Source organism: Myxine glutinosa, chromosome 1 (genome assembly GCF_964187855.1).
Source record: "Myxine glutinosa chromosome 1, kmMyxGlut1.1, whole genome shotgun sequence".
NCBI classification, from domain to species: domain Eukaryota; kingdom Metazoa; phylum Chordata; class Myxini; order Myxiniformes; family Myxinidae; genus Myxine; species Myxine glutinosa.
This window is the reverse complement of record NC_136261.1, coordinates 393727647-393748101: the sequence shown is the minus strand read 5'-3', so window position 1 is coordinate 393748101 and position 20455 is coordinate 393727647. Positions and strand designations below refer to the sequence as shown.

The following is a 20455-nucleotide window of genomic DNA, read 5'->3' as shown; positions in this document are numbered from 1 at the left end:
TTTTTTGATTAATCAATTAATTGAGGAGTTATTTAATTATTAGCGATTAATTAAGTACTTATTTAATTAATCAAATTTCCCTTCTCTTCTGACCATTAACTCAGGCACCTTTTGAGTTAGAAAGCTGATATTTGGACATGCCAATGACCAGGTGATTTGGCTGCAAAGGATATTTTTGATTTATTAATTAATCAATTAATCGATTAATTATTTAATTATTCGATTAATGACCAAAAAAATTTTTTTTTTAAGTTACAGATTCTGATGAAATAGTGGTAGTTTATGTGTTCTCTGACCAAATTGATTAATAATTTAATTTTTTTATGATTATTATTTATTTATTTTCATTATTAATCATTTATTTATTTTCTTTCTCATTTGGCCAATATCTCAGGCACCTTTTGAGCTGGGAAGCTAATATTTGGACATGAGTGACCAAGTGATGTGGCTATCATGGATATTTTTGATTTATTGATTAATCATTTCATCTATTAATTATTTAATGATTAATCGATTAATTATTTATTGAGTAATCAATTAATTATTTAATTTTTTATAAATGACTTCTTTAATTAAATTTCTAAAAGATACATCTTCGGATGAAGCACTAGTGGTTTAGTTATGCGATTAGCCAATTGATGATGAAAATATTTTGTGATAATCTTTTATTGATTTTAATTATACAATTAATCAATCAAGTAGTGTACACCTCTCCCTCCCAATGCAGCCTCAATGACCTGCACTGCGGTATTGCTGGGCGCCGGAGGCGCCCCAGCAATGCCGCACTGTAGGATATTTAATTATTTGGCATGGGGGCGGTGTACTTTGAATGTATGTGTACTTGCTATACAATTAATCAATCAATTAGTGTACACCTCTCCCTCCCAATGGAGCCTCAATGAGCTGCACTGCGGTATTGCCGGGCGCCTGAGGCGCCCTGGCAATGCCGCGCTGCAGCATATTTAATTATTTGGCATGGGGCGGTGTACTTTGAATGTTTGTGTACTTGTTTGTTTTCTTGTTTGTCCAGGCGATATCTCAGCGATCATTTGAGCTCGGAAGCTGAAATTTCGGCACAATAGTGAGCAAGTACTTTGTCAAAAACGGCATTTTTTGTTTTTAGATTAATCAATTCATTGATGAGTGATTTAATTATTAGCGATTAATTAAGTACTGATACATTTCCTTTCTCCTCTGGCCATTATCTCAGGCACCTTTTGAGGTAGGAAGCTGATATTTGGACATGCCAATGACCAAGTGATTTTGGTTGTGAAATAATTTTTTCATTTATTGATTAATCAATTAATTGATTAGTCATTTAATTATTAGCGATTAATTAAGTACTTAAACATTTCATTTCTGTTCTTGGCATTATTTCAGGCACCTTTTGAGTTTGGAAGCTGATATTTTTTGGACATGCCCAATGAACAAGTGATTTGGCTGCAAAGGCTATTTTTGAATTATTGATTGATCAGAACATTGACCTAACCTTTTGCCGGACGTCAGTTCCTGGCCGACCGGTTCGTGAAAGATTCCGGCCGAGTTTCCCCGGCTAAACCCAAATAACGTGGGAATCATTGTGGCGGTGAAAGAAGAAGAGGGACGTGCTTGGTATGAGACTTAAATTAACGGGAGATCACGCTCGGTTTCTACGAGGCTGCGTCATCGCGTTTTTCATGACGTCACTGGAGGAATTTCCTCTCTGAGTTCAAATGGCGGAAGTGTTTCGGACTTTCGGTGTTTGTACGTTTCTCAAGCTTCATCACCAGGAGAGGTAACGTGTGTGTTCGTCATGGGATCGAGTGATTATGAAGTTATTAGTGATAAATGTACAATGATCGAGTTTGGTTCGTTCCGTCATGGAGGGTGGACACTGTAGACCTGTGTCGAGGGTTCGATTGGGAAGACTCGTGTCCGCAGGGTGACGGGGGATGTGTTTCGACAGCAAACGTCAACTTCCTGCTTGGGAAGCGGCTCACTTGATTCTATGGTTGTTGGACCACTCTGTGGTAGTTAGGCCCCGCAGTGGTGGTTAGGCCCCGCAGTGGTGGTTAGGCCCCGCAGTGGTGGTTAGGCCCCACCGTGGTGGTTAGGCCTCGCCATGGTGGTTAGGCCTCGTCGTGGTGGTTAGGCCTCGCCGTGGTGGTTAAGCCTTTGCCGTGGTGGTTAATAGGCCCCGCAGTTGTGGTTAGGCCCCGCAGTTGTGGTTAGGCCCCGCAGTTGTGGTTAGGCCCCGCAGTTGTGGTTAGGCCCCGCAGTTGTGGTTAGGCCCCGCAGTTGTGGTTAGGCCCCGCAGTTGTGGTTAGGCCCCGCAGTTTTGGTTCGGCCCCGCAGTTGTGGTTCGGCCCCGCAGTTGTGGTTCGGCCCCGCAGTTGTGGTTCGGCCCCGCAGTTGTGGTTCGGCCCCGCAGTTGTGGTTCGGCCCCGCAGTTGTGGTTCGGCCCCGCAGTTGTGGTTCGTCCCCGCAGTTGTGGTTCGGCCCCGCAGTTGTGGTTCGTCCCCCGCAGTTGTGGTTCGTCCCCGCATCGTCCCCGCAGTTGTGGTTCATCCCCGCATCGTCCCCGCAGTTGTGGTTCGTCCCCGCTGTTGTGGTTCGGCCCCGCAGTTGTGGTTCGGCCCCGCAGTTGTGGTTCGGCCCCACAGTTGTGGTTCGGCCCCGCAGTTGTGGTTCGTCCCCGCAGTTGTGGTTCGTCCCCGCAGTTGTGGTTCGTCCCCGCAGTTGTGGTTCATCCCCGCAGTTGTGGTTCGGCCCCGCAGTTGTGGTTCGGCCCCGCAGTTGTGGTTCGTCCCCGCAGTTGTGGTTCGTCCCCGCAGTTGTGGTTCGTCCCCGCATCGTCCCCACAGTTGTGGTTCATCCCCGCTGTTGTGGTTCGTCCCCGCTGTTGTGGTTCGTCCCCGCTGTTGTGGTTCGTCCCCGCTGTTGTGGTTCGTCCCCGCTGTTGTGGTTCGTCCCCACTGTTGTGGTTCGTCCCCGCTGTTGTGGTTCGTCCCCGCTGTTGTGGTTCGTCCCCGCAGTTGTGGTTCGTCCCCGCAGTTGTGGTTCGTCCCCGCAGTTGTGGTTCGTCCCCGCAGTTGTGGTTCGTCCCCGCAGTTGTGGTTCGTCCCCGCAGCGGTGGTTCGGCCCCGCAGCCGTGGTTCGGCCCCGCAGCCGTGGTTCGGCCCAGCAGCCGTGGTTCGTCCCCGCAGCCGTGGTTCGTCCCCGCAGCCGTGGTTCGTCCCCGCAGACGTGGTTCGTCCCCGCAGACGTGGTTCGTCCCCGCAGACGTGGTTCGTCCCCGCAGTTGTGGTTCGTCCCCGCAGTTGTGGTTCGGCCCCGCAGTTGTGGTTCGGCCCCGCAGTTGTGGTTCGGCCCCGCAGTTGTGGTTCGGCCCCGCAGTTGTGGTTCGGCCCCGCAGTTGTGGTTCGGCCCCGCAGTTGTGGTTCGGCCCCGCAGCTGTGGTTCGGCCCCGCAGCGGTGGTTCTCGCCGCAGCGGTGGTTCTCGCCACAGCGGTGGTCCTCGCCACAGCGGTGGTTCTCGCCGCAGCGGTGGTTCTCGCCGCAGCGGTGGTTAAGTCCCGCAGTGGTGTTTGGGTCCCGCAGTTGTGGTTAGGCCCCGCCGTGGTGGTTAGGCCCCGCCGCAGTGGTTTGGCCCCACAATGGTGGTGATTAGGTTCCATCGTGGTGGTTCGGCCCCATTGTGAATGCACATGTTATTGTTTGTACTTTTGAACATTTCTATTTTGTATTTTCATATCCATTAAATTGTATGATTTTCAGTTCATATAAATTATAAACGAAATATAATTTCCTGAGGTACAAAACTATTAATTTGTTCCATTTTGATTGCTGCATTGCATCATCGCTTTTTCCACAGACACGAGATTTCATTCTTCATTGGTGAAGAATCACTTTAAAAATTCTCTAATCCGGATTTGAATCTTCACCAAAATTGAATCAATTCTTCCTTGTCAGACACCCAACCTCTCCACCAAGTTTCTTCCAAATCCGTCTGTGACTTTTTGATATATCCTGCCATATATAGTTTTTGGCCCGATCTCTCAATGGTGAAAGAATCACTGAAGACATTCAAGAAGCCGGATCCAGATCCAGATTTCCTGAGAGCCAGGAAACGCTATCTCTCTACTCTCAAGACTGAACTCTCAAACCTGTCTCCCTCTTCCAAATCCTGGTGGTGTCTGGTCAAATCTGTTTTTGGAGTTTGTTCCCCTTCCATCCCCTCCCTTACCTCAAATGGCTACACAGCTGACTCCGCACATGAAAAGGCCGAATGCCTCAACTCTGTGTTTGCCTCAAAATCTTGTGTCGCGAACCCATCTCTCTCTGTACCCACCATACCCAGTCGTACCCAGCTGCTCCTGGAATCTGTGTCCTTCTCTCCTGACAAGGTGGAGAAGTTTCTGTCAATCCCCGACTCTGATTCTGCAACTGGACCAGACGGCATCAGCCCACAGGTCCTAAAATCCTCCTCTGCCACTCTTTCACACCCTCTCTCTGTTCTCTTCACCCTCTCTTTTGCTCAAGGTCATTTGCCATCAGCTTGAAAATCAGCCAACATTACCTCTTTACACAAAAAGGTGCAAAAACAGATCCTTGCAACAACAGATCCTTGCAACAACAGACCAATCAGGCTGCTCCCAATCATCAGCAAAGTCATGGAATCCATCATTACTTCAGATATCAAATCCTTCCTCTTCTCCAATGGCTTGATCTCTGATCATCAATTTGGTTTCAGATCAGGTCACTCGACTCTGGACATGCTGCTTCTTCTGTCTCAACAATGGATGGAGGGTCCTCAATGTCAAACAAGAAATTAGAGCTGTCTCCCTTGACTTATCACGTGCCTTCGATACAGTCTCGCACCCCGCTCTGCTCACCAAACTCTCCTCCTATGGTATCCATGGAAATCTCCACGCATGGCTGGCGGACTTCCTCTCCAGTCGTAGTCAACGTGTGGCCTTGAATGGGTTTCTCTCATCTCCCCTTCCTGTTCAGGCTGGAGTTCCCCAAGGCCGTGCTCTGGGCCCTGTGCTTTGTCTGGTCTTCATCAATGATCTCTCTGACTCTCTTGAAAATCCTCTCTATCTCTTTGCTGATGACTCCACTCTCTGCCGCTCCATACCTCATCTCTCAGATCGGCAGTCTGCAGTCTCCTCACTTTCTGCAGACCTGGACAAAATCAGACTGGGCAAACAAGTGGAACATGTCTTTCAATCCTGACAATTCTCACTCTCGCTATTTCTCTCCGAAAAGACCGACTGGACAACCCTCCCATCTACTTTCTGAACAATTCTCTCCAAGAAGTTCTGTCACTCAAGCTCTTGGGTCTCACAATCTGCCATGATCTTTCCTGGGGAAACCACATTTCCAAGCTGGCCTCCAAAGCCAGTTGCCGACTGGGCATCCTCCGTCGTGCGTCCTTGGCACACCTGAGCTCCTCACCACATACAAGGCTTTCAGCCTGCAGCTCAATGGCATACTGCTCTCCCCTCTGGGCTGGTGCTCCTGCCTCAACTAGCTCGACTTCACCCTGTTGAAACCAAAGCTTTCAGAATCATTGGAATCTCCCGCGATGAAGCTAACTCCAAAGGCCTTTCACTCACTCACCGCCGGCAGGTTGGTGGCCTTTCTGTCTTCTACCGACTCCTCTCTGGCCTCGCTCCCCCAGCTCTGTCTGTTCTCTTTCCGCCATATATTCCTACAGGACGCACAAGATCTGCCAGCAACTCTCTTTTGGTGAAACTGCCAAAATCAAGACTCTCTGCCCACCTTCATTCTTTCATTCCTCTTTTCTCCCACCTCTGGAAGAAACTCCCTCCCTCTCTTCAATTCCACTCCTCCCTACAGGTCTTTAAATCAGCAGTTCATCACCATCTCTTGTCTTCCCCCATCCAAAACCTTGATCTTTTCTACCCCTGTCAATTCACTCCAGACCCACTTATTTGAAATACCGACTTCTTTCCTGGAAGTCCTGGCAGTGTCAATGTGTTTTATACCTCTCTCACCCCCCCCCCCCCTCGCACCTCCTTCCCATGCCTCCGTCCAAGCTCTCTCCCTCCCACAGATCTTCCGATTACCCTGTTCTCTACTGTTGTACTTGTGTGCTTCCTCTCTCTCTCCCCATCTTGTCTCCCGCTCCTTTGATCATATGTTTTTGTGTCAGTTTGTTTTTATGTGGTTAATGTTAGGTCTTACATTAGCCGCGATCTTGTACACACAAAAAATGAAGGGCTTCATTAAAATCTAATCGTTTCATCCTTGTCACATACGCTTTGGCTCTGTGCCATATTTCGTCCAAATCCGTCCACAAAGTTTTGAGATCTTGTTCACAAACACAGACCGATGAAAAATCACTCCTCGAGCGACCCTTGGCAAAAGAGAACAAAGTAGAATGGCACTCGGTAGAGCATCCTTTTGACCATACAAATAAGTGGTGGTTGATTTTGGTGACCTGATATGCAAATAGCCTTCAAATTTCAAGTCAATCAGGTGAAAATTGAGGATTTTAGGAATGTGAAAATGTTGTTGACCTTTGGCCTCTGTTGAGCTTTTGCCCTATGTTGACCTCAAAAATAGTTGGTGATTGAATTCAGTTCGCTGATATGCAAATCCTATTCAAATTGCAAGTCAATGTGATGGAAATTGAGAATTTTAGAAATTTGAAAAGATTGTTGAGTTTGGCCCACGTTGACTTTTTGGCCGATGTTGACTTTTTGGCCCATGCTGATCTCAAAAATCGTTGGTGGTTGATTTAAGTTCCCTGATATGAAAATCCTATTCAAATTTCAAGTCAATCGGATGAAAATTGAGGATTTTAGAAATTTGGGAAAAGTGGTTGACCTTTTTTATTTGTGTATACAGGATCGAGGCTCGTGAAAGAGCTAACATTTACTTCACAAAAAAATCAAACAGACACATAAAACATATAATAAGGGGAGCGGTGGACAAGATGGGGAGAGAAGGGGAAGCACACAAACACAACATTTGGGAGCAGGAACATCGGGAGATCTGTGGGAGGTAGAGGGCTTTGGGGGAGGAGGCGTTGGGTGGGGGGGGGGGGGGGGCGGTGGACCTTGTTCAGAATAAATAGGATTCTGTCAGACCACCAACCCTACCATTTGATGAAGTTTTGTGGAGATGAGTTTAAAATTGCGACCAGTTGGCAAGAATAATTGAAAGGACAGAAAAACACAAACACACACACAAAGCAGAGTTGGTTTTTGGGGGGTTTTTTTGTATACAAGATCGAGGCTCGTGTAAGAGCTGACATTGATCACAAAAAGGGTTGTCCAGACGGTCTTTTCGTAGAGACATAGTAAGAGTGTGAGATTTGTCAGGATTGAAAGACGTATTCCACTTGTTTGACCAGTCTGTGATTTTGTCCAGGTTTGCAGAGAGTGAGGAGGCTGCAGACTGCCGATCTGAGGGATGAGGTATGAAAGCCCGCTTGGAGTTTGCAAAAAAGCACCTAAAGGACTCTCAGGCTGTGAGAAACAAGATTTTGTGTGGGCTTTCATTTGTCTTTCACTGAGGAGAGGCTTCCGTCTGGGCACTCTGCCATAAAACCCAGATCGGTGGAGTGTTGCAGTGATGGTTGTCCTTCTGGAAGTTTCTCCCATCTCCACACAGGATCTCTGGAGCTCAGCCAGAGTGACCATCGGGTTCTTGGTCACCTCTCTTACCAAGGCCTTCTCCCCCGATTGCTCACTTTGGCCGGGCGGCCAGCTCTAGGAAGAGTCCTGGTTGTTCCAAACTTCTTCAATTTAAGAATTATGGAGGCCACTGTGCTCTTGGGAACCTTCAATGCAGCAGAAATGTTTTTGTAGGCTTCCCCAGATCGACACAATCCTGTCTCTGAGTCCTGCAGGCAGTTCCTTCGACCTCATGGCTTGGTTTTTGCTCTGATATGCATTGTCAGCTGTGAGACCTTATATAGACAGGTGTGTGCCTTTCCAAATCATGTCCAATCAATTGGATTTACCACAGGTGGACTCCAATCAAGGTGTAGAAACATCTCAAAGATGATCAAGAGAAATGGGAGGCACCTGAGCTAAATTTAAAGTGTCATAGCAAAGGGTCTGAATACTTATGCAAATGTGATATTTCAGTTTTTTCTTTTTAATAAATTTGCAAAACTTTCTAAAATCCTGTTTTCTCTTTGTCATTATGGGGTATTGAGTGTAGACTGATGAGGGGAAAAATGAATTTAAACGATTTCAGCATAAGGCTGCAACAAACAAAATGTGAAAAAAGTGAAGGGGTCTGAATACTTTCTGAATGCACTGCACATGCAGAACCACTTAGTAATTTATTTAGCTTATTCAAAATTATTAATTTATTATTATTAATTTATTCCAAGTATTATTAAACTTATTAATTTATTCAAAGGGAAATTGTGTTGAATAAATTCAATGAAAAAAGATCACAAGCTGGTCAAACACTTGAAATTTGTCCTTCAATCCTGACAATTCCCACAGACATGTTCCAGAGGAATGTTGTTGTTCCATCCGATTTCTTAAAACTGGTTTCTTATTTATTACCTGAAAGTTATTGATGATTGATGTGGGAAAACTGTCTGCATATGAGCATATCTGTGGCATGGATTACATCTGAGCTTCATACACATTACCTGTTCTTGTGTATTTGTAAGGTAACGCCATCTCACCATTGAATGTCTTCATCCTAAAATTTCTGAATAGGCCGAGATTTTACAAAAATATCTAAACTTTTGAATGTTTTATATGTGGCCAAATCAACATTCACATCAACATGTAATACAATTACAGTATTGTCTTAAGACATGTAGTTTTGTTTTTTGGGGGTACTTCACATATTGACACTTTGTGAGATCAAGGTACTCAGAGTGGAGGGAACCTCAGGAAGAGTGGGATGTTTTTTGCCTCTCTAAAGGTTCACGCATCATGTACGCTGAAGTTGGCTGTGAGGATTCCTGTCATGTGCAACCGGAATTGGAACAGCCGACTGTGCTTGCGTGTGGAATGAAGGTTGAGGAGCTGGAAGCATTTCCTGAGATTCTGCAGATAAAAATAGAGGATGTGAACTCCTTTGTTCTGGTGGAGGAGCAAAGCTACCAGCTCGATGGTGAGTTGTGTGAATCACTTCTGATGACATCTGTGTTTGTTTGGTGCCCTTTTTGTATACTTGATAGAGGCTCCTGAAAGAGCTCGAGCAGAATGGAAGGGAATAAAATGGAAAGAGGAAACAACAATAGCAGAGCATAAGTGACAGTGAGATGAAGGGGAGGGGACATTGGCACATGGGGGTGAACAAGCTGTGCAGAAGTTTAATGAAACACAGGAAGAAGAGGAAGGGGAAAGTGTGGATGATGAAACCAATCAACGAACAAACGAAAAGAGGTGAGGTGAGACAGAGTGAGGTGAAAAGATGTGAAAGAGGAAGAGAAAATATGTGAAAGATGAAGAGGTCAAAAGAGGTGAGGTGATTGGGGGAGGCGGTGTTGGGGGATAATCACAATTACCTGGAAAATGGATTGCTTTGAAATGGGGTCAAGGGGGTGGAAAAGATAATGGTTGGATGGAGGATGATCTGAGATTGTGATGAACAGTTGTCTTGAAGACTTGGTGGGAAGAATGAGATGGAAGAGAATGTGGAAGTTGTTTCCACAGTTGGTTAAAAAGGAGAATGCGAGGGTGAAGGTCAACAGGTTTCCTACATTTTGGGAGTTTCACCAGAAGGGATTGCTGGTGGATGTGTTGCCTGCAGAAACCTTAGGGGCAGGGCTGGGGCAACGCATGGAAGGAGCAGAACAGAAAGGAGACAGGATAAGAAAGAGATACCACTATCCTGTCTGTGCAGTGAATGTGATAGGCCCATAGACTCAGCTTCATCGCGGAAGATTCCAACTATCTTGAGGCCTTGTTTCCACAGCATCCAGCTGAGCAAGGTGTGAGGCAGGGGTGCCTGCCCATAGGGGTTGCTGTGTATTTTGAGTTGTGGTTCTATCCTTCAATGTGAGACAATCGCCTCGTGAGGCAAACTGTACGCACTGAAACGACGTGTGGTGAAACTAAGAAAAGAAGATCATTGTGGTGGATTATTCATTTTCATTCATTCGCATTTGTCTCTGCTCGGCGTCTTGGAGATAATTATTCTCCAACAGTCTTGTCGCCCATTTGGGAGTCTGAGTCCATCACAATGCACATGTTTTAAAAGCCAATCGATATCTCTCACCTGTCACTGGAGGAAACAACCAATCGGCTCTCACCTCATCAATCACCCCCAGTTGTGACTATCATTCGATAGTTAGTCAACACAAGGCCCTTCTCGTCAAAGACGGCTGAATAAAGCAACCAAGAAAAGCTCTGCGAAATAAGGCCGTTTCAAGCTCTACAGCGGCAGGCATTTCTAAGTAGCACAAGTATGAAAACCCAAACAATACAAGCTCACATCCGCCACTGTTCATCACTTATTGGCGAATCGTCAGCGATAGCTTATACGGAACGCTATTCTGTGGAGGAATTCAGGTCATTCGATGCTCATTTGCACTGGGGTCTTGGTTTGCTGCATTGTTGACATTCATCCATAGGATGGTGCACACATTGATGAATTCAATGCATGCGATAAACCAGGATGGCAGTTTATACGTGTGTCCAGATTTGAACTCAGACAATGTAGCTCAGATGTGTGTGCACAACTTTAAAGTATCTTGCCAGTCCAGTCCTTCAATACCATTAATCAACACATGATTAGCTCACGTGGAACGTAGTTCCGGGGAGTTTATGCGATGGCACGTTGTCGGTCCGTAAACACTTGCAACTTCTTCTCTGAAACTGCTGATGGGAGTGTGACGAAACTTGGCATAAATGATATTTGGTACGTTGTGACTAAAGTTTGTTCACGTCATTAGAAATAAATCGGGGTTTAAGAGGGTCCACTGGGGGTCAAAGTGGATCCAGGTTTGACCCCCAAAATAGGTATTTGCTTTTTTTCTTTGAAACTACAAACACACTTTTGATGAAACTTGACCACAACCTTCACCAACCGTGATGTACCAAAGTTTGTTCACAGCATTAAAAAAAAAAATCGGGCCTAAAGGGGTCTGTGGAAGTCGTGGGGGGAAGGGTTGCCCCCCCCCCCTCCCCACCCATCCCAAAGTAGGTATTTGGTCTTTACTCTGAAACTACACACACAATTTCAATGAAACTTCACCACAACCTTAATCACCTGTGATGTACCAATGTTTGTTCAAGGCATTAGAAAGATTGGGGTCTGAAGAGGTATACTTGGTGAGGAGGGGGAGGGGTTGCCCCCCCCCCCATTTTTTTTTTGTTTGCTTTAAGTCTTATGATTATGTTCGTATTATTGTACACGAGCAACAGCAACCGCCCTTCGGGTGGGGCTTCAATTGGCAAGCCCAAATGAAAAGGTAAAATATCAGAAATTGAAGGCTTTTTTATTTTAAACGATTCATATAAACATCCTTTGAATCATATCACACGCAAATCATCAAAATCTAAACAGTACATGGCTAAACAGTACATGGACGATCACGTACCACGTGCATCTTGCATCTAGCTCGCTCTCATGTTGTCCCGATAATCATCCTTCCGCAGGTTCACTGACGGAAACATTGTTATGACTTTTACTTCCTCGAGACAGTCAAGTACGCTCATCTTTTCGGTGCACCGGCATGAGACGAGAACGGCCCGTGCATGGGCTGATCCGAGGGTCTCATCAAACCATCCGATCGGTTGTAGTGACGGGTGGTGTGTACAAAGGGCAGGGACTTAATCAACGCGAGCTGATTACTCGTGCTTACTGGGAATTCCTCGTTCGTGGGACACTGTCTCAAGCCCCAGTCCCCATCACGGATGGGGCTCAGCGGTTTACCCGAGCCTGACGGCGAAGGGCAAGGTACACGCTGGCCCGTCCAGTGTAGTGTGCGTGCGGCCCCAGACATCGAAGGGCATTAAACGTTCATTCAACATTAAACGTTCATTAAACATTAAACGTTCATTAAAGGATTACGAAACGAAAAACATTACGAAATTATGTTCACACCGTCAAGTCAAACACTACCATGAACACATACATCGTCGCAACATCGTCACAATGAGAACATCGTCACAATGAACGTTATGCGAACGCGAATGTTATGCGGGAATCCAAACCTGAGAATGCTGGAGACCAAAGCTGAAATTTTGAAAAATAAATAGCCTATTTTACTCCTGGAGATCCCAGGATTACCCACCCAAAATATCTTTGCGATCGATTCAGCAGTTTTTACGGGACCTTCAAACAGACAGACGGACATGTGGTGAATTATAGTAAGATCGTCACAATGAGAACATCGTCACAATGAACGTTATGCGAACGCGAATGTTATGCGGAAGTCCAAACCTGAGAATGCTGGAGACCAAAGCTGATATTGGGAAAACTAAATAGCCTATTTAACTTCCCCGGGTCCCAGGATTACCCACCCAAAATATCTTTGCGATCGGTTCAGCAGTTTTTACGGTACCTTCGAACAGACAGACGGACATTTGGTGAATTATAGTAAAGACTAGCAATGGTACCCGCCCTATGGGTGCTGCTTCAATTGGGATGCCCAAATGAAAAGGCTAAATATCAGAAATTGAAGGCTTTTTTTTTCTTTTAAACGATTTATATAAACATCCGTTAAATGTCGTTCGGTGCAGCCATTTGTGCGGCACCCAGGAAAATAACGTCAGGTGGGAGCAAGTATCACCAGGATGTGGGAGTCCACGTTTCTGATCCTCCTTCATGCCGAAGTAGCCCACCACTTCTCAAGCATTCTACTCTTCAGATCCGCCATACCAGATTTAAACTTGATACTGAAGACGCGTGCAGTTAGTACTCCCGATGTTGTATGTACTCCCGTGTCCTCTAACAACCCGTGTCCTTATAAAAGGTCTTTGTCCGAGGTCACCGAGTTCGATCGGTGCAGCCGTTTGTGTGGCACCCTGGAAAACAACATCGTCACAATGAGAACGATGAACGTTATGTGAACGCGAATGTTATGCGGGAGTCCAAACCTGAAAATGCTGGAGACCAAAGCTGAAATTGGGAAAACTAAATAGCCTATTTTACTCCCAGGGGTCCCAGGATTACCCAGCCAAAATATCTTTGCGATCGGTTCAGCAGTTTTTACTGTACCTTCGAACAGACAGACGGACATTTGGTGAATTATAGTAAGATGCTGCCCTGTTTTCTGGTAACCATTGAAATTGGTTTAAAATACCTTTAGTCAGTGTGGTACACTGCTTTCTTACACCAGGTGAGCACCCAGGGGTATTGCCCCTATTTTTCCAAACCACTCCTGAGCTTTTCTACACTTTCTGACTTTTGATCCTTTCCACTCCTCATATCATTTGTTCACATGTCATGGCTTTGGCGTATTCGTTCCATTCTCTGCATTTGTCAATATTGTTAGGTTTGTGGGAGTAGGTGATGACATGATATAGTGGGGATAGAACTGTGTAAGGTAGCATGGACTGTGTGCGAGTCGGAAGCCAATCTCAATGTATTTAAGTAGAAAAAATGTGAGCTTAAGATGGTTTATGTCATTACACGGTGGGTGGAGCTTGTGTTAACTAGGTGGGGTCAACATTAGTTTCCCCAGGTTGTGATTGCTCCCTGTGGTTTTTCCCAATGTTTTTACGAATATAACAAGTCGGCCATAAAAACGCACATCTTTAACCAACAACAACAACAATCACAGACAGTACCCAGACATTACGATCGACAAGTAAGCCTGCCCACATGAACAAGATAGGAAAAAGGCCTTGCTCCGTAAAGGCCGAGAATAGGTGGGCGATCAAGAGGGCCGTGAGGCCCCTCCCCCGAAGAGCTCGGGCAATTGGACGGTGTGACATCAGAACTAGAAGGTTTGGACTTGGAGGCCGAATAAATTGTGCAGGTTCTCGCTCGGTCTGTCTTTCGGCTGAGGTGGTCGCTTTGTCTTGCGTGCACTCATGCAGAGAACTGTCAGGAGCTCAGAGACCCTTTGAAACTTTGGAGCCAAAGGTGTTGTTTGACGGTGGTGTTTTTCAAGAGAGCTGGAGCTGCGTCACGTTTTGGAGGGAGACGAGCGAAAGAGGACCAGCCGCACGAACCCCCTCACGTTCGTGGTGACGTGGAGAGGGACTTCACGCCATTTTGTACGTTTCCCGCGCAAGCGGCTTCGGGCTGCGTTGTGCTGCCGACTTCATTCGGCGATCTAATTGGATCAAAGCTGAGTGCCATCGGCTTTAAAACATTTTATTTTCATTGTCTTTCCCCTTGTCTGTTTTTGTGTCTGATTGGAGACCTGTGCATTAGGATTAGGATTTAGGATTTAGGATTTAGGAGCATTAGGATTTAGTTTACCTCGCCTTTCATTTTTATTGCGTGCATTCCGTCCAAAATGCAATACTTATTGATACATTTTAAGTGTGGAATCGGCTACACATGTGACACAAGAGTGCCTGCATTTAATAAAAGTTACTTTTTCCAGATTTATTTGTGAAAGTGGAAGTGAAAACTGAGCACAACATCGATGTCCAACTGGATCGACCTGAACCAAATGATGCTGAAGCTTCTCTCCTCAAGAACTATCCCCATGAAGGTTTCTGTCGATGTCTACACATAAGGATTTAGTTTACCACACCTTTCATTTTTATTCTGTGCATTTATTTTGTTAATTTATTATTGTGGCATTTTTCCATTTGTCGTCTTTGTGGGTTCGAGCAGAAGCCTGTGAGCTCCGTGCATGTAAGCACCTTGCCCCTTCAGTTCCCCTTTTTGCCATAAAAAGTACTGCCAAGATTTCGGCCATTTGCCTCGGCAATTAAGGACAGTCCTGCTATCCGTCCAAGGCTATTGTTCATCGGCCATGGACCTGACAATATGTTAACCTGCCACACTCTTTCAAGACAAAAAAAAATCAACCAGTCACATGTTGGATCGCAATTGTTTATAATTCGACAATAAATCAGTTTGGTGGAGAAAACCTTTATTTTGCCGCTGTACATTTTTCTTACTTTCTCTGTTTTACTGGTTGTCATTTTTGGTGGTGGTGGAATTCCCACTTAAGATGTGGTCAGGGAGGAAGCATCTCATAACACAGGCAGTTTGCACAGAACATAATTATTTGATATCATAATGTTTTCACATGACGCCATTCCTGAAGGAAATGTTTTACTTTCTCCATTCAAGGAAGATTTTAATGTTTTGAAAGAGATTTTAATGATTTTAATTTTTTTCTAACGATTTTAATGCAATGTTTCTTCATGTATTTTAAGAGTGTGGAACCAGCTATACATGTGACACAAGAGTGCCTGCATTTAATAAAAGTTACTTTTTCCAGATTTATTTGTGAAAGTGAAAACTGAGCATGACATAGATGTCCACCTGGATCAACCTGAACCAAATGATGCTGAAGCTTCTCTCCTCAAGAACCATCCCCATGAAGGTTTCTGTCGATGTCTACACATTTTGATTCGAACAGTTTGATGATGAACTCTGGTGTTAAGAAAAAAAAAAACACGTTATGATTTAATTGCTGTAAGAAATAACCATGATGGCAGATCATTTTCTCAAACATCAATTTTCCCCTTCATTAGGATATAAAATATTTTAACCAACAATAATATACCTTGTTGTATCCTATTTTCCTTAATTTGTACAATCAATTCTGATTGCATTTTAATTTGACACCTGTTAGTATAGCCCCCGTTGGACTTTGTCCAAAATGGAGGTTTATGGATTGGGTCTCGTCCGTCCGCAGCCATATCTCGTACATGTATGCACCGATTTTGTTCAGAAAGACATAATGGTGTTGATCTGCACATCATTTTATTTCGTGTTGCAATCAAAGATGGCTGGCTGGTGGCCATTTTAGGTGCAAAAAAACTTTAAAAAAACTATGTTGAACACATCCTCAACCATTTGGCAGACACTCATTTGCTGATGTTGTTCAAACTTGGCAGACAGATAAGGAATGATGGCTAACATATGCACGTCATTTTCCTTCGAGATCAGATCCAAGATGGCCAACTGGCAGCCATTTTGTCACTTTAATATTTCCCAAACCATTTCTTGAACATGCACCACCCGATTTTGATCACACTTGGCATAAGCACAACATGATGGCATATATGTGCATTGTGCACCTCCCTTTGTGTGATCTGATCAAAGAGGCTGGCGACTTAAAAGACTGACGGCCATTTTAGTTGTAAATACCCAATATTGACCACATCCTGAACCATCTCTTGCACATGCATTTATTAATCTTGTTCAAACTGAATACAACAACAACAACATGCATTTTAAAGGCCATTTTCCCTGCTAGAGCGGGGGTTAGCCTTGCGGTCCCCATGACAATCTTCTCCATTTTGCTCTATTTTCTGCATCTCTCCTTGTTTAACCCCCTTGCCCGCATTTCTTCTTCCCCCATCTTTAGCCAAGTCTTTCTCGGTCTTCCCCATCTTCTACTTCCTTCTACATTCATTTCCATCACTCTTCTCAACCAGTCACTTTCATCCTTCCTCAACACATGACCAAACCATCTCAACCTGTTCCTCTTCACAGCATCAATCACAGGCTCTATTCCCATCATCTTTTGCAATTCATCATTTGTCTTCCTCTCTCTCAACGATACTCTGCACATCCGTCGAACCATTCGCATTTCCACCCTTTCCAACCTTCGTTGCTGCTCTACGTTCATTACCCATGTCTCGCTCCCATAAATCATAACACTTCTCACACATGCAGCATACACCTTTCCCTTCAGCTTCAACGACACTCCCCTCATCATCAGCACGCCACTCAATTCCCGAAACTTCTTCCATGCACATCTCACTCGAGCAACCGTTGCCGAGTCTGATCCACCTTCTCCATTCAGCATGTCTTCGAGGTAGCAAAATGTTTTCACACCTTCCAGCTTCACGCCGTCTCCAAGATCCAACTCAACATTTCCTCCATCTGCAGCTCCCTCTGTGCACACCTTACATTTGAATGTAGCTGCCACACTGGTTAATGACCCTTTCAGACCACTACATTTTTGATGAACCCACTCAGCGCACATTGTACACTGAATGGAGTTCACTCCAACACCCTTCCTACACACAGCACAGGGCCACTTCCCAGTTCTTTCCACCTCACCACATGCTTTACCACTTGCCATCACCTTCGTCTTTCCGATATTCACCTTCAGACCTTTTTTCTCCATACATTCCTTCCACGTGTTCATCTTTTCCTTCAGTCCATCCATACTTTCCGCAATCAACACCAGATCATCTGCATACAACAACTTCCACGGTAAACCCTCCTTTACGTTCTGAGCCAGCACCTCCATCACAGCTACAAATAGTAGTGGACTTAGTACCGACCCCTGATGCACTCCCACCTTCACCTCAAACTCACCACTGTTCCCGTCCTTCATCCTTACAGCTGTGCGCGCTCTTTTGTACATTGCCATCACTACTCTGATCAACCATTCCTCCACTCCTAACTTCCTCAATGCCCATGTCAATACTTTGCGTATGTATTGTCATGCACATTTACGTCAATACAATACCCAAACTGAATGACACAGCAAATTATTGATTGGTTACATATGCACATTTTCTTTCGAGATTTGATCTGAGATGTCCGATTGGTGGCCATTTTGTTATGAAACCATGTCCCCAACCATTTCTCGACATGCTTGGGCAGATTTTATTCAAACTTGGCACAAAGACAATGCATGAGAGTATACATATGCAGAAGATTTTTTTTTTTGTAATCCAACCAAAGATGGCCGGCTGACAGCCTTTAACTCCGAATGGCAAAATTTTGAAAAACACGGGGGCCATGACATTTTATGACTTTTTTTTGACTTGTTGATTGATTTTAATAGCGTGACTCGGTGCATTTTGCGCGCCTCACCACACGTTGTTTCAGAGGGATAGGTATTTTTGACCATTTCAGTGTCTTATGGGTCTTTTGTGTATTCATGGTGTTTTGGGTCTTCAGGGCCATTTGGGTCTTTTGGATCCTCAGGGTCTTTTGGATCCTCTGTGCCTTTAAGGGTATTTTGGGTCTTTGGGGTGTTTTGGGTCTTTGGGGTGTTTTGGGTCTTTGGGGTGTTTTGGGTCTTTGGGGTGTTTTGGGTCTTTGGGGTGTTTTGAGTCTTTGGGGTGTTTTGGGTCTTTGGGGTGTTTTGGGTCTTTGGGGTGTTTTGGGTCTTTGGGGTGTTTTGGGTCTTTGGGGTGTTTTGGGTCTTTGGGGTGTTTTGGGTCTTTGGGGTGTTTTGGGTCTTTGGGGTGTTTTGGGTCTTTGGGGTGTTTTGGGTGTTTTGGGTCTTTGGGGTGTTTGGGGTGTTGGGTTGTTTTGGGTTTTTGGGGTGTTTTGGGTCTTTGGGGTTTTTTGGGGTCTTTGGGGTGTTTTGTGGCTTTGGAGTGTTTTGGGTCTTTTGGGTCTTCAGGGCCATTTGGCCTTCAGGGCCATTTGGGTCTTCAGGGCCATTTGGGTCTTCAGGGCCATTTGGGTCTTCAGGGTTTTGGGGTGTTTTGGGTCTTTGGGGTGTTTTGGGTCTTTGGGGTGTTTTTTAATTTTATTATTATTATTATATATATTTTTTGTATACATAATCGAGGCTTGTGAAAGAGGTAACATTGATCACACAAACAAATCAAACAGACAAACAAACAAAGTATATAAAAAGGGGAGCGGTGGACAAGATGGGGAGAGAAGGGGAAGCACATAAACACAACATTTGATAGCAGGGACATTGGGAATGTGTGGGAGGGATAGGGCTTGGGGGGAGGCGGCGTGGGAAGGGGGGGGGGGGGGGGGAGAGAAGTATAAACACAAGGACACCAAGGACTTCCAGGAAAGAAGTTGGTATTTCAAAAAAGTGGATTTGGGGTGAAATTAGCGGGGGTAGAAAAGATCAAGGTTTTGGATGGGGGAAGATAAGAGATGGTGGTGAACAGCTGTTTTAAAGACCTGGAGGGAGGAGTGGGATTGAAGAGAGTGAGGGAGTTTGTTCCAGAGGTGGGAGAAATGAATGAAGGAGTGAAGGTGAGCAAAGAGCCTTGATTTTGGCAGTTTAACCATAAGAGGGTTGCAGGCAGATCTTGTGCGACCTCTAGGAATATTTGGGGGACAGAGCCCAGAGAGAGCAGGAGGAGCAAGGCCGGAGAGGAGAAGACAGACCACCAATCTGCCTGCAGTGAGTGAGTGAAAGGCCCTCGGAGGTAGCTTCATCACGGGAGATTCCAATGATTCTGAACGCTTTGGTTTCAACAGAGTGAAGACGAGCTCGGTGTGAGGCAGGAGCACCAGCCCAGAGGGGAGAGCAGTATTCCATTGAGCTGCGGATGAAAGCCTTGTATGTGGTGAGGAGCTAAGGTGTGCCAAGGAAGGATTTCGCATGACGGAGTATTGCCAGTCGGCGACTGGCTTTGGAGGCCAGATTTGAAATGTGGTTTTCCCAGGAAAGATCATTGCAGATAGTGAGACCCAAAAGCTTGAGTGACAGAACTTCTTGGAGAGGATTATTCAGAAAGTGGATGGGAGGGTTATCCAGTTGGTCTTTTCGGAGAGACATCGTAAGATTGCGAGATTTGTCAGGATTGAAAGACATGTTCCACTTGTTTGCCCAGTCTGTGATTTTGTCCAGGTCTGCAGAGAGTGAGGAGGCTGCAGACTGCCGATCTGAGGGATGAGGAATGGAGCGGCAGAGAGTGGAGTCATCAGCAACGAGATAGAGAGGATTTTCAACAGAGTCGGAGAGATCATTGACAATGACCAGAAAAAGCACAGGGCCCAGAACACTGCCTTGGGGAACTCCAGCCTGAACAGGAAGAGGAGATGAGAGAAACCCATTCAGGGCCACACGTTGACTACGACTTGAGACGAAGTCTCTGTGACTACACGCCAGCCAGGCGTGGATATTTCCATGGATACCAAAGGAGGAGGGTTTGGTGAGCATAGCGGGGTGCCAGATCGTATCGAAGGCACGTGATATGTCAAGGGAGACAGCTCAAATTTCCTGTTTGATATTGAGGACCTCCATCCATTGTTGAGACAGCAGAAGCGGCATACCCAGAGTAGAATGACCTGGTCTGAATCCAAATTGATGATCCGAGATCAAGGCGTTGGATAAGAGGAATGATTTGATGTCAGAAGCGATGATGGATTCCATGAGCTTGCTGATTATTGGGAGCAGGCTGATTGGTCTGTAGTTGCAAGGATCTGTTTTTGCACATTTTTTGTGCAAAGCGGAAATGTTGGCTGATTTCCAAGCTAATGGCAGATGACCTTGGGCAAAAGAGAGGGAGAAGAGAACAGAGAGAGGGTGTGAAAGAGCGGAGACCAGGATTATAGGACCTGTGGGCTGATGCCGTCTGGTCCAGTTGCAGAATCAGAGTCAACGATTGACAGAAACTTTTCCACCTTGTCAGGCGAGAAGGACAGAGAGTCCAGGAGA

The 20455-nt window shown here is 45.4% G+C and overlaps 1 protein-coding gene across 1 annotated transcript in view; it reads left to right on the top strand.

The window, feature by feature from the left end:
• Positions 1–1738: 1738 nt before the first annotated feature.
• Positions 1739–20455, top strand: part of LOC137416679 (uncharacterized) — a 30306-nt gene continuing 11589 nt past the window's right edge. Inside the window, exons 1-4 of the mRNA XM_068102315.2 lie at positions 1739–1774; positions 8908–9099; positions 14495–14605; positions 15347–15451. Of these exons, the coding sequence (XP_067958416.1) occupies positions 8919–9099; positions 14495–14605; positions 15347–15451 (397 nt within the window). The 5' untranslated portion in view covers positions 1739–1774; positions 8908–8918. The remainder of the gene's footprint in view (positions 1775–8907; positions 9100–14494; positions 14606–15346; positions 15452–20455) is intronic.